This window comes from Polistes dominula, unplaced genomic scaffold (genome assembly GCF_049000335.1).
Source record: "Polistes dominula isolate Pdom_NZ unplaced genomic scaffold, Pdom_raw_medaka contig_74, whole genome shotgun sequence".
In the NCBI taxonomy this organism is placed as follows: domain Eukaryota; kingdom Metazoa; phylum Arthropoda; class Insecta; order Hymenoptera; family Vespidae; genus Polistes; species Polistes dominula.
In genome coordinates this window covers 263,585-278,910 of record NW_028300953.1, presented here as the reverse complement: position 1 = coordinate 278,910, position 15,326 = coordinate 263,585, and the positions used below count along the sequence as shown (strand labels likewise).

Below are 15,326 nucleotides of genomic sequence, written 5' to 3'. Positions count from 1 at the left end.
TCTTTAGAAATTGCAATAAGAATTTTTTCATTCACCAAATAACACGAAAAAATTCTGCCAAAAAATTAACAATCGATCATGGTACTTTTCGATAAAAGTACACTTTAAGAGATAGAAAAAAATTGGTTTAGTTATAGTTGTATTTTCTTCGAAAACCTTATAAGAGACTCTATTCCCAAAGGGATAGATAGATAGATAGATAGATAGATAGATAGATAGCCCTTCTAAATTCGTGATCTGAATGAAAGTCAACGACGAAGAAGCACGAACAACAGCACCAACAGCAGAAGCAAGCAGTAGCTACGGCTGACTGGACCCTTCCAACCTTCCCTACCAAAGGTATTCGAAAAAGAGCAGGAAAAAAACATTAGATGACTGCGGTCCTTCGGAAAGGTAAGGTAAGGTAAAGGGAAGAGAAGGGAAGAGAAGGGAAGGGAAGGGCAAGGTAGATTCTAAGGGGCATGCAAGCCCCTTGCTTGAATCTTTCTGGTAAACCCAACTGCTAGACACACAAGCCTTCCAGTCAATTAGCTCGCGGTAGAGACAAAAGGTTTTTGCCGATGGGTTCGACGATTCGTCTACTTTTTTACCTATAATCTCCCCATTGTTTCGTATATCCTCGATTATTTTCGTTTCCACTCGTACTACGTTCAGAAACCAAAAAGTATATTGAAATTTTCAAAGAATATCAATCCTCTCATACACAATATTAACCTCAAAAACAAAACTTAGCCTCTTAAGAACTACTCGCCATTATAGTGGCTTTCGCGGATGAAATTCTTTTCAAATATATTATACCTCTAATTGAATTATCAAAGTATTATTAAAGTAAATGGTTAAAGTTAAAGTAATAAAAAAAATTATAATTTAATTATTAAATACTTCATTTCAATGTACTTACATAGAAAACGGCATTGTCGGTTGTGCCTAAAAGGTTAATAATAAAATAAAAAATTTCAATGTATTGTTTGCACAATGTTGAATGGTTTTGTATAATATTTTGTGAATTAAAAATCGACTACTCAAACGACAGCTATTAGTCTTGATCATAAAGAGAGAGAGAAAGAGAGAAAGATAGAGAGAGAGAGATGAGGATAGCAACTTATCTGCGGCAGATCTTAGGCATAAAAGTTTTCTTGGCTGTGCGAGAGGAAAAAAAAGAGAGAGAGAGAGAGAGAGAAGAGAGAGGGGTTGGGGTAAAAAAGAGAGACAAAAAGAATGTACCTTCGGTGGTATTTCAAAGAGACCAAGGAATAAGGATGGATGGGTGAAAATGGAAGGTTTCATCAGCCGGAGTAGGATTGAATGGAGCTGCCGGAAAGAGAGACAGAAGAAGAGTGTTAGAGTGAGTGAGTGAGTGAATGAGTGAGTAAGAGAGAGATGATAGACGCGCGCGCAAACAAGAAAGGAAGAAGAAGGGATAAAGGGTGGGTTGAGAAGAAGCGGGAGAAGTTCGTCCGCTTGGTCTGCTTTCGTGAAAACGTCGAGCTTCGCAATCGGTTCCTTTGTCTGGTTTCGCAAAGAGAGAGAAGAGACTTCTTCCCTACTGTGGTCTTCAACATTCTTCTTCATTCATCTCTCTTTCCATTTCTCTCTCTCTCTCTATCTCTCTCTCTTTCTTGTTTTCTTGTCTCATTGCTGCTGATACACATTATCATAGAAGTTAGTAATGAATAACCGTGCATTGTCATTAATTGGTGTCTACTCTCCTATTTTTATTTATGCCAATAATTATAACAATGGATTGATTAATGAACTATAACACACACACTTTGTGATTTATTTTATATATTGTATTAATATTTAATTATAAAATAAAAGAAAATTGTGTTATTATTCGTACGTTTAATATTTTAATTATTGCGCACAGTTGTGAAATATTCACCTATTCGTATAAAATTGATGCTAATAATTATGACTACGGTTTTACTAATTTTATGTGTTTGTATTTTATAAATATACTCTACAAATAATTATAATAAATTAGGATTATAAATTGAGATATAAACTATCCTATCTATCCAAGTTGAATGAAACTGCACAAAGTGTGCAAAATTTGATTAAAATCGGTTCAGTAGTTTACGAGTCCATTGCGAACAAACAGTGTCACAAACGTGACACGGAATTTATATATATATATATTAAGATAATAAAATAATTTGTATGTTTCGTCATTTAATTATTCTATTCTTCTAATATTTATTGTAATAATTATTACTGTAATTTTATACTAACTTTATAACATATTTATAACAATTTGTACGATATCATAAATAAATATAAATGTTGATTTACATAATAAACGTCATGTTAGTCGCGAAGCAATTTAGAGGGGAACTATTAAAGCTTAGATTTCTTTTAATGGCGCTCGAGGTTCGTTAAAGTCCTTTGAACATGAACGAACGAGCATACACTTTTCTCCTCCTTCATATGGGATCAAAAAAAAAAAAAAAAGAAAAAAGGAGGTCAAGACTTACGCGACACTTATTTTGTGCTTAAAATATGCTAAGTACTGCGTACACACACACACACGTGTAGTATTAGTTTCGAATATACCATGTGTTACCTTTCATTCTAAACTCTGATTTAATCTTCCAATGTAAACTAATAACTCCGATCAATATCATTTCAACTTTGTCAAATAAGATTAATTACTTCTAGGATACGCGAGAGCACACACAAACACACACACACATATACATGCTAACAATTACTTGTATAAAAAAAGAAAAACGAGATTATTAATTAACAACTCGTTGTATAGTTTTCAGTTAGTTCTGACTCGTTGAATTGTTGCTAATCTAAAATGAATGAAGCAAATAATTAAATAATCATTTTGTCGTTCGTTTAAAAAATGCATCCCCCTTCGGAGTGCTTAACAATTTCATTTTAATTGGATCGATAACGAGAAAATAAAAAAAAAAAATAAAAAAAATAATAAAAAAAGAAACAGATACAATTTTATAATAGTACAATCGAAAAATAAGTTAAGAAAATATTAGCTTGACGTTACGCTGCGAATTTGAGATGAAGACGTTAACCTTGTATCGTATATTAAGTTATCAAGTTACTTTAGCGCTCATAACACGTTTATAGAATTCGGTATCCAATTACTCGATTCGGATACACACCGTAAACGTGAGGAGGTACCAAGTCTTGAAGATTACCATCCTATTGAACGTCGAAAAGGAGCGTAAACCTCGACATTAGCTGGTTATCCGAAAGAGCATCTAGCCAGATCGATTCCTGGGAATGTGCCAAGCCCTATGACCAAGTGAAAGAGAGACAGAGAGAGAGAGAGAGAGAAAAAGAGAGTATATATATGCAAGTTTATGCAAGAGTGAGTGAGTGAGTGAGTGAGTGAGTGAGTGAGTGAGAGATAGGGGGTCATAATGCCTCTCTGAAAAAACCGGCCTCTTTCGGCAGCCATTCTTTATGCACCGAAATCCAAACGTCGACCTAGCGTCGTGCTGCATTTGCCAAGAGTGCGAGAGAAACCAACCCCACCCACTTAACCAACCCAACCACCCTAACCCCGCTATTAACGTAAGTACCGTTAAAAGTGCATTCCCGATATGATCGACGGTTTCTTTCACCAGAAACGAGGACAAAGCTTTTTACAAGAAAAATTGCAGACTTCAACGGTGAAATCTTTGTATTCTTCTGTTATTTTCATCATAAACATGACTATTGTTTTACTAAACATTGTCAAATATCCATGAAACATGATAAAGTGTGTTGTATTGTATGAACAATTGAATGAGTAAATGAAAGTTTCATCCAAATCAAATTTTGGTTATTTCGATCATGACGATGAAGATTGTTTTATTAAAGATCATGAAATGTAAATGAAAAATGATGAAGTGTGTTGTGTTGTATGAACAATTGGATGAGTTAAGAAAGTTTCATTGTAATCGGTTAAACCGAGTAGAATAAATTCATCTTAGTAGAAGAAACCTAACGAAATTCTAAGAACGAACTGATTCAAAGTTCATTGTGCGCATGGGAAAAGCAGCTATGACTTACGAGCTTTGTTGGAAGCCCATCTCAACGATGCTATTAATCATTTGACGAAGAACGCGAAGGCTACCTAATAATTCCCTAATGACCGTAACGGGTTGCGTTTTTCGGGAGTTCTTTCTTTCTATGAAAGATATGTAAGAGGAGTAGGAAAAAAATTCTTTTCAAAATGAAGTGTAACGTGAAACTTATTTTTTAACTGTGTAGTATAATTATAACTGTGGACTAGATAAAAATACAAACATTATTTTAATATTATAATTATTTGCATTATAATATATATATATTTATAAAATAAGTTATGAAGTTAGTATAAAATTACAGTAATAATTATTAAAATAAATATTGAACGAATAGACAAATTAAATGCACGGTTGTTCATCGTCATTTAATTTGGTTCAATTGTGTGATGTTGAATTGATTGATGTTTTATCTGTTGAAATTTATTCGAAAAAAAAAAAAAGAAATAAAACCTAGGACCAAATAATACCTTAAGGTGGACTTTAAAAAAAAAAAAAAGAAGAAAAAAGCCAAAAATATAACGCGAGCCACGAGACGAATCGAAAAATATCGCACGCGCGTCCCTTACGAAAAAAAGAAAAGGGTTTCATTCTTCGTACTACGCCGTAAGAGTAATTTCAGATAATCTCTCCGAGTTAAAGAAAGTAAAAAAAAAAAAAGAAAAGAAAGTAAGGAGAAAGAGGAAGAGGAAAGGAAAGGAAAGGAAAATGCGATCGATTTCTCGCGCGTGCATTCGGTCAAAATTATACGGTTGGGTTAGTGAACGGATTATTATCCTCGTTAAGGGTGCGAGAGTGGTTGTGAAGGTACACTAAGCTCTCTGGCAATCTCTCTTCGATCTTTTAAATAAAGGTAAAGAGCACGAGCCAAGTTGCTTGAAGGAAAAGAATCGAAACGATGCGAAAATTTTCATCTACAAAGGAAACGTCAACATTCGTACCAACAAGGAATTGTCAATGTGTGTATGTGTGTATGTGTGTTGGTGGAAACGTTGAAAAGCGACAGGAAATGAACGTAGGTGTGACGTTTACAAACGAACGATCGAAAGTGCAATGTCGTGTTCCGTTGGTTGGTCAAGGTATACAGGAGAAACACGCATGATCGATATTTCAATCCTAAATGAAAGGAATCAAACGATCGATTCTTTTGATCATCCCTCTTTTTCTCAAATGAACAATGATTCCAAAAAAAAGAAAAAAAAAAGAAAAAGAAAAGAAAAGAAAAGAATGGTACATTGGGATTAGGTGAATTATTTATTATTTTAAAATTTATAATTATTTCATTAATACTATTTACTAATTTTTAACTATTTAAACTAATATTTTAACTATTTGTACTATTTTTATTTCTGTGGAAACAATTGTCCACAAATAAAAAAAAAAAAGGATTTCTTATCTATCGTACCGCCGGATTATTCGATAATGATTTAAACTCGACCATTGATTCTTTTTTTCGAAACGATCGTAATTACGGGGACACGGTACGAATCAGGGAGAGGGGGAGGGGGACTATCTATTTTACGGACACCGGTACATCGTATGGGAGGTGCACACGTTCGGGAAGTTGATGCACGAACTCGAATTCCAGCCGGTATCGCCAGGTATTCCAACATAATCCAATAATATTCCTGGATTCGAGTTTCATACTCATTGCGTTCCTATCCGAAAAATCGCGTTAATTGACCTCGTTTAAACAAAATTCTTTTTTTTTCTTTTTGTTATTGTTGTTTTGTTTAAATTATCCTACAAGAGTTTTTACAAAAAAATCAATGAACCAGAAACCACACAGAAAGAAGGAAGGATCGATAGATCAATTCTTTGATTAATTGGTGAACTCATTTGACACTTTTAATCAAAATTCTTTTTTCTAAGTTATCCTAGAAGGGTTTTTACAAAAAAAAAAAAAAAAATAAATGAACAAGAAACCACATACACACATAAATCGATTCGATATTTTTGATATTTACTGTAATTGTTGATTTTTCTTTAATTGACATTTCTTGTTCATTTACTTTTCTTAACTTGACGGATTAAAGGGTATAATAACGTCTTAGGATAGAAAAGGGCTAACGACTACGCGCGCCATTTAATAGGTAATTAACCGAGAGTAATGGAAATCGATAATCCATTGATCGAACCGAGAACCTGCACATCCTCCTACCACCCTTCACCCCTCTAAAGGGCTGCTAATTGATTCATGAATATTTATGTCTAATGAATTAGCAACGTTGCGAAACGTAAAGCTCTCCTAACTCTCTCTCTCTCTCTCTCTTTCTCATTTTACGTTCAAATCTACGACTTTCTTTTTGCATGATTTGCATGATTTCGTTCTGATAAAAATCATTTTTTATTCCTTCTACTCTTTTTCCTTATCTTCATCCCCCATTCATCTTTTTGTGTGAAAACAATTTTGAAATAATACAAAATGTAGACAAAAATATTTCTATCAATTTCTTGTGAAAACTAGTTTTCTATTGGTAGTATATATACAGTGATCTTACAACGAGGGGGTGTATGGAGCTTACACGTTCACTCGCGAACGTCTCGTTCGTGTAATTGGACGTTCAAACCTGGTTCGGAACGTCAAGCTCGTCGTCCCGTCCAATCAGAACTTTAAAGAACCCGTTTTCCTTTTAACGAACGCGATCGTGGGGGTTCCTCGTTAGGAACACTCCAGATGCGAGAGAAAAAGAGAAAGAAAAAGAGAGAGAGAGAGAGATTCTCTTCTCTTGCTCATCCAACAATGATTTACATATTCATGCACAGTTCCATTGACCAAATAATCTTTCTTCTGACTACTTTAAGTAAACCATTTTACGTAAGATTTTATTTTGTTTCTTTTTTGTAATCTGATTCGAAACCACTTGTACACCGTGTGTGCAATCATACTTGATCTATTATCAGTATTTTTTATTTTTGTTTAAATAGTATCTTTAAATCAATTAGTTGTTTACAGTCTACAAAATTAATAAAAACTTTGTATCAATGTTAAAAAAAAAATAAAAAAAGAAATAAATTCGTGACTGGGCGTGTTGCATTCGAGGGTTTGGTCGTGGACACCGCATGTGGTCCTTTTTAACAGCAATGTTATTGAACTCTGAATAATATTGTGACCGATATTTGAATCGATGATGAATCATTTTTTATTGGTAGGAATATCGAGCCCCTTCCTCCATCCCCAACTTGATTCTTCTTCTTTCACGAAAGATAAAAGAAAGATATATATATATAGAGAGAGAGAGAGAGAAGCTTACGATGGCATTGAACATTGAAGAAGAAGAAGAAGAAGTTTCCCTTTCATCGGTGTATAAAAAGTTACGCGTTCCTACTACGACGTAACACGGCACACGGCACACGGCACACGGCACACGGCACACGGCACACGGCACACGTTTACGCGTAACTGTCTACCCACGCTGACGTAACGAGTTGTGGAACAACTTTGCAAGTGAAAACTTGTCTCGCCCAATAAGGAGAGCTAACAACAACTGTTGATACGAAATATACACGAAGTCTGGGTCAATGTTTCTCACTAAATGAGAAACAGATGAAACGAGTGAAATGCTCTTAAATACCACCCCCTCCTTCTTCACCCCTTCAATCACTGCTTCTCTTTTTACATCCATTCCTGAGTATATTAACTTGTTAAATGTAATTTGGAAAACGTGACGTTTGAAATATTTTAATATCAACGTTTAAATTACTTTCATTACTCTTACACAGATTTCTTTTAACCATTAATGTGGTTAATCACAATAAATATGTGTGTGTGTGTGTGTATTATTAATATATAAAAATAAATATACAAAAATATAATATATTTAAATATATATATTTGGTTTCATATAAAAACTGTTGAATATTTTCAATCGATAGAACATATCTTCTTCGAACGTTGTTTGTCTACAATGGACTCTTAAACTACTAAACCGATTTTAATCAAATTTTCCACACTGTGTGCAGTTTCATCCAACTTGAAAGATAGGATATCTTAATTTATAATCGCAATATTATATTTTATTTTTGTTATTTTGTTTCAGGTCGTTGGTGCTTTTACTATGCTTAACATTGCTACAAGTCAACGACACTTTTGCCAACTACGTGAGTACTTTATTACTTTGATTTTTTTTTTTGAAATATGTTTGAAGGTTGCAAAGGTTCGAAGGAATACATCTTGTCCTTGACGTTAAAGGTGCAACAAGGGCTTCTTCTTCGACGAAACGCGTCTTGGCAACATTCCTCTAAAGTTTTATTGCTCGGCCGTGTTCTCTGATGTTGGCTCGAGTTTCAACCATCCCAATCCTTTACGTTCAAGATACCTAATCTTATTGCAATGTATTTTTCATGGTTCCGAATCATACGCGGCAACCTTTAAACCCTAAACTTCCAACTATCTCATCGAACTATATTTATTATAGTACATACAATAAATGTGTCAATAATGTTGACAGTGAATTGAATCGAATGATAGCAAAATTGATTTCATTACATACGATTAATCTTTTGAATATTTTAGTTGTTGATTCATTGTCATAATTATTATTGACAAAAATAAAATTTAATTTGATCAACTTTGAAAAATTATGAACGAAATGAAAGATGACAGAGAGAGAGAGAGAGAGAGAGAAATATATTTCTTGTGATACCGATAAAGAAAACAAGTTAGGTATAAATCCTATAAAGTATCTACAAGTGGCTGTCTGACTTTTAACATAAGAAATAACTTATTACAGACCAATACACGTAGAACTCGCAACACAACATCGTAGCACACACACATACACACACACACACAGCTTGTGTATTATGTTGCGTTAAATAAGAAGGAAAAAGGATCGTGTCATTCCATTTTTACAATCCACGCGAAATCCGTGAACCTTGACACTAACCGCTTTCACGCACGTTACAGGTGATAAACGATAGGTGTCCCCGGCAGGCGTATCGCGAAAGCTGATTATGTTGATCGTACAAATCTTCCTTGGAGTACTTTCTTTAACATTTTTTTTACAAATTAACTAAATAACAAAAACAAAAACCCCACCTTCCACCTTACCAAACAAACAAACAAACAAACAAAAATATGCTTTCGTGTGGTGTCATTTGTTTTTCTTAGAAAAAAAAAGTAAGATCAGATAAAACGAAATTATTTTTTCTATTTTTTTCTTTATCTAATTTCACGAGGATGATTTAGCTGAATGTCCTTTTTTTTTCTTCCTTTTTCTCCTTGTATAAAAAGGTTACTGGAATTCCGTCCCATTTCCGAGCTTTTTGGGGTGTAACATTAACGGGAATCGTTCCTTTTATGTCACCTCGCAAAAAATCATTTGAAACGGTTAGTAGCGGGGTTAGGGTTAAGGATGAAAAACGTTGATACGCGATTGCATCTTTTGGTTTGATGGTAAGTAGTGTGAGAGAGCAGCTGAGATATCCGAACATCAATGAGATTATTAAAGGAACGTTGGAAAGAAGAACGGGTCTCTGACTTACGATTACTTTCTTACCCTCATCAACGGGCACGGCTAATCTGAGTTAAGTGCTCGTTAAATAGAAAGAAAAGGGAGAGGGAGGAAGAATGAAGGGAAGAAATGTTGTACGATAGACGATGTTGGTGGTCTAATGTAAGAAAAATTCACCAAAATTTGTGTCAAACATTTTCCTTTTTTTTTTCTTTTATTTTGTGTAATTTTTCTCAACTTAGCATATAGTACTAGAAGTTTGCAATAGATGGAACTGTATTTCACGTTTTTTTTTTTTTCAAAGTTACATATTTTTTAAATCATTTAAACTGTAACATTTCACATTAAATTGTTTTTAAAACTCTCCTTCTTTTTTTTCTTTTTTTGATTTTTAATTTTGTTCAATTATATAAACGATTGGATAAATTGAGGACTTTCGAATTGATATGAAATTGGCAAAAAAGAACTAATTAAATCAATTAATCGTTCCCATATAATAACGTGATCGAGGTGATTCGGGGAAGTATTTAAAACGGAGAAAGCGTTGACCCCTTTTTGCGCGAGCCCAATCACCATGGGAATCGATATGGTGTTAGCGGGAAGTAAGAAATAAGATAGATTAGATGCGATGTAAATCGATCTTCTTAACACGCTCACGTAAGACGATTCGTAGCGCTTTCTCGTTTAAATATTGAGCTCTTTTATAAAAGCCCTTCTTCTTCTCCACCTTCCTCTTTTTATCCCCTCCTCTCTCTCTCTCTCTCTCTCTCTCCGCACCCTTCAATCGAACAAGTGGATCGTCGTCAACTAGCAACAACTTTGTAATATTACAAATTTTCTACAAGATTTCTCTCGCACAATTATTAATTTTCTCGCGAAATAATAATATACAATAATAATCATCATCATCATAATAATAATAATAATAATAATAAAAAGTACTGGAGAGAGAGAGAGAGAGAGAGAGAGAGAGGATGAGCTTTTGCTTGAGATTACGCCGATTCGATGCGGCAAACGTTTTACTACGTCCGACGGGTAATTGCTTGCGTTTCTTCGAGAAAAAGATATTTAACGTCGTGTAGCCACTTTGCGAATAAAAAAAAAAAAAAAGAAAAAAAAAGAAAGATAAAGAGAGAAAGGAGAAGAAAGAAAAGGGGGTTTGGGGAGGTAAAGGGAGGGAAGGATATAATCGGCAAAAGGGAAGGGGAGGGGGGGGGTGGAAACCTTCTTCTTGTCCACGAGAGGTCAAACTCAAAGTACGAAGGCACGAGTACTATATATGACAATTATTAAGAAGGCGTGTTTCGACGATCGTTCACGGTTCATCGACTGACCCCTTACTCGCTTCGAAACCCACTTCCTTGAACTATTTAATTATCCTTTAGAGGGGGAGGGGAAGGGGGAGAGGGGGGAGAGGGCCCTTGGTAACCCTAACGAAAATTTCAAGCTACCATACAATTCTATTCTTCTATAGCTATCATTTCTAACCATTTAATGACACTTTACTTTTAACGTTGATTTATATCAATCTCGATTTATTTTTCATTCGTCCTTGAACTTCATTTTATCTTCTTTGTTTTCTTTTTACTTTTTACTCTTTTAGTTTGTCGATAATCGAATGATCGAATTTGTATCGCAGAATATTAATTTGTTATATGAATTTATTGAAATTGCAACTGCATTATTTGTCTTGAATTGTTTTTTTAGAGTTTGCTTCGTTTGCAAAAGAGTTAAAATCGAATACTTCGTAGAATACCAATTCTAATCCAAATGATTTCAATGAAGTCACACGATCGGAAAGCATAAATGTTCTCCGCGGATTGTTAGCGAACTGGAGGATATTGGATTATGTTTTAACTGATAACAAGTTATGTTGCCCTATCTTGCTAGTGCAGTCGCTGCAACCAACTTGCATTGCTAACACTAAGACAAAACATTTTCTGACCGTTTATGTTTTTATAAATTTATTAATAATAAAACATAAAAGATTGCAGCTAGTAATTTCTTTTTACTTGTGTTTTATCGTACAACTTGGAAAATAAACTATCAGTCAATAGATTTAAGTTTCTTTCAATATTGATATTTCCTCCGTAAAGTTCCACGTTGTTTCATTCAAAGTTAGTTTTACTGTTAAAACGTTTAACAGAGTATTGATACAAGAAGATAACTAAATGCCACGTGGGTTTGAAGATGAATGGGCAAGTTTTATGAATGAAATTTCAATGCTTTTATATTATCAGTTATTTCACCTCTATATCTTTTTTTGTTTTTTTTTTTCAAATTCAAAGTTGTGTCAAAATTTTCAAAACAATTGATAAAATACTTTTTGAAAATTAAAGGTTTTATCTTTGTTTGATTTTCATGTATTTTTGGGGGAAAAAAATGTGTAATCCGTTGGTCAGTTTGATGATCGATGACACCGAAAGATAGACGACGCATGAGGGCAAAGAGAAGTTGACATCGGTCGTCTTGCGAAGTAATTTAACGTTCGGGGGGATCGGTCACGCTAAGTCTGCTTGGTACCCAGCTGAAGAGAAATTACTCATTTTACGCCTCCGATGATGTAAACCACTCTTCGTATAAACTACTCTGCGCCTTGCTTTACGCTAGAACGAATGTGAGCTGTAATTGCTACGGTTAGTCACCGCTTAAGGATGCCATTCAATTAGGTGATTTACCGCGGACATCTAGCCTTTAATCATTGATTACTGTGAGAATTGGCGAAAGGCTTTTTAGCTAGTTTCGACCAGATCTAGGCTAAAATACTAGAAAATATTTCTCAATGACGAATGACTAAAAATACTTCTTTTTAAGACATTCTCTTTAATTCTTACTAACATATAAGAAGAAATTAATTCAATGGTTCACACTCATTTTCTTGGTTCCTTCATTGAATAGATTAATCAATAAAATATATTTCCGTAGATTTTTATTAAAAAATAAACAAACCAAATTAGAACTCTACAGAATTTATGATGAAACTTCAATTACTTACAAAGCAAGGATAAAATGTTGAAGATTACTCGATTAGATCCTAAAAAGGGAACGGAACGGAACGGAACGGAAGGCAATATCGAGAAAGGTAAAGAAGAATAATGAGAAAAAGGTAGGAGAACAAAAAAAAAAAAGGATAGATAACAACAACCCAAGAACAAACCATCGTGAAAATGATAAAACACAAAGAAAAGCCTAGTGATAAAGCTTGGACAGTATAGAATGATGTGAACAAAATCCAAAAGAAGAAAGAAGAAAAATAAGAAGAAGCCTGCCATTATCCATATTGCGTCGAGGTTGCATCGAAGAGGCTTTTGGATGCAACGTCCTCGAAGGGCCCTTTTAAAAAAGGGGGTTGGTAGAGGGATTTTAACGATGAAAGGACGGATACTTGGACGAAAAGCTCGCGTGCGTTAATCGAGCACCGTCCTTACGTGAGAAACGTGACGTACATTACGCGAATAGCAATCGTCAACTTCAAAGAACTTCTTTTTCTATCTTCTTTTTCGAGTTTACCTTTTTTACCACCATCATCATCATCATCTTTCTTTTTTCTCTTCTTTCAAGAAGAAGTTTCAACGCATGTTTCCTATACGTTGAACACACATATACGAGGAGGCAGGGATAAAACGACAGATGTAAATCCCAAAGTTTTTTTCTTGTATAGATGATTTTCATTTTACCATCGTGGGAGAAAGGGAACTTCCGTGTAAGCCAGTAATAAGACAGTAAAAGTTGATATCCATCTAGTCTCTCGTTTATTTTCCAACATCTGCGTTTTGCTTGTTGATACCATGAGAGTAAGTAAGTAAGTAAGTAAGTAAGTATAAGTAGGTAGTAGTAGTAGTAGTAGTAGTGGGGCTTTTGCACTCTTTATATCTCACTTGCTCACTCTCTCACTCTCTCCCACTCTCTTGTTCTATCTTTTTCTCTCGTTAGATTGCGGATTGGTGGGATGATAGTCGATGCACACGCCGCATAATGCGACGATAATGCCCACGTAAAACGATGCGGGTGAGCATAAAACATGATCTATAAGAACCAACCGACATACTACTAAGAGAAAACCTTCTACGCATGATTTTAAATCTATACACTAAACACATGGAATGTTTTTATAGTATTCTTAGATTATTATAACTTTTCTTAATAGTTTCCTTGCTTGAAAGATAATGAAACGTGAAACACGATGATGTTTAACAGAGCTTTAGTTAATTGATTAATTTATTACCAATTTGTTAGACTTGTAATCTATGAGTCATCGGTAAGAATATTAATACTATCGATGAAAAAAAATCAAATAGTAAAACAAGATTACGCATTTGATATAATTATTATTACAAATGATTGTTAAACTAAATTTAATCTAATTTTTGATCCCATTTCTACTTGGAACAAACCTAAACACCTTGAAGTAAACATAAATCTCAAGCTAAAAATAGTAAATAAAAAAGTCGTATTAAATAGTAGATCGCGATTAGTTTTAGGTCGCGTAAGAATCGTAGTAAAAGGTCGTAGGGCCCATTCCTTGGAAAGATAGTATACACGAGAATCAGGTAGGTAAAAATAAAAGAGTAGGTTATCCAACGAAGGTGGCTTGAATAAGGGACCACTTATCGCAAAATGTTAGCCCGGCACGAAGGTTCTCACGGACAGTGTGTGCTTGGTGGTAGCCTACTCTCTCTCTCTCATTCTCTCTCTCTCTCTCTCTCTCTCTCTCATTCTCTTTTTTCTTGAACGTATGCCGACCCCCACGCGACCCCAAGATTCCTCTCGACGTCCCGTCGAGTAGCACGAAACAAGACGTCCAGAGTGGTATAATAAATTTCACTCGGTCCTGTATGTTGTTGTTGTTGTTGTTGTTGTTGCAGCATCATATAAAATTAAGGCACGGAAGGCATCGTAGGCAACACGGGGAAAGCTATCTACCAAGTAGTTTCGTTCTTGAAACGGATGAACCAGAATGGGGAAATTGGGGACCATGGTCGATGCCCAGTTCCTGTTCACGATCCTGCGGAGGTGGTGTTGCTCATCAGATCCGACAGTGTCTAGACGTTGAGTGAGTCTTAAACCCTTCTTTCATTCCTTCCTTCCTTCTTATCTCTTCTTATCGTATTTATTCAATTTATTACACCCTTCCTAGATAAACTATGAAAAACCTTTTATCTCAATTTCATTTAATGTCAAGGGAACAACCATTTCAGTCTAATTGAAATTGGGAGATGGGGGTGTAGTCTGTGTACAATTTTTATCGTCTGGGAGAGAAATTTATTTATGTATTTTTGTTTTTTTTTTAGTGTATGTGTAAATGATATTAACCCTTTAGGTTCATTTGACGTATCAATACGTCATTGAAAGTGAGATTCTGCTTTATTTCAAAGTAATAAGAAATTTTTAAATAAATGTGTACCCAAATGGTTAACGTGACAGTTTAGTTAATAATATCATATTCATATTTTACATTTTATTACACATTCAGTGAAGATCCTTAAAAGATTCATTTGAAATATTTCGCTTACTTTGATGGTGTAGCTATGGAGAATATCGTAGAAAATATTTATGATCCATATAAATGTAGTATTCGATAAGGATAGGAAGTAATGACCGTGCACGAACTGTCATGAAGAAAAATAAAAAGAAATTCTCTCTCTGAACGATAATCGATAAACTGTTGCATAAATGCACTTGATCGTTTGTAAAATAAAATTGTTAAACGCAAACGTTGGTTAGAATTGATTTCAACTATTTTTCACAAGATACTCAATGTAAAAAGTTTGTTAATCCTTAGAGTGCTACGGACGCATATATGTGTATATAATGTTGATATTAATTAATG

The 15,326-nt window shown here is 34.4% G+C and overlaps 1 protein-coding gene and 1 long non-coding RNA gene across 6 annotated transcripts in view; one reads left to right on the top strand and one right to left on the bottom strand.

The window, feature by feature from the left end:
• The window catches only part of Ppn (proteoglycan-like sulfated glycoprotein papilin), a 73,560-nt gene that overhangs the window by 41,063 nt on the left and 17,171 nt on the right, over positions 1-15,326 (top strand). For all 5 annotated transcript variants that reach the window (XM_089172509.1, XM_015329576.2, XM_089172510.1 and 2 more), the window contains exons 2-3: positions 8,081-8,141; positions 14,362-14,549. In XM_089172509.1, coding sequence (XP_089028635.1) covers positions 8,081-8,141; positions 14,362-14,549 — 249 coding nt within the window. The remainder of the gene's footprint in view (positions 1-8,080; positions 8,142-14,361; positions 14,550-15,326) is intronic.
• Positions 1-15,326, bottom strand: part of LOC149032580 (uncharacterized) — a 66,894-nt gene that overhangs the window by 39,625 nt on the left and 11,943 nt on the right. The gene's annotated exons all lie outside the window — the stretch shown is intronic.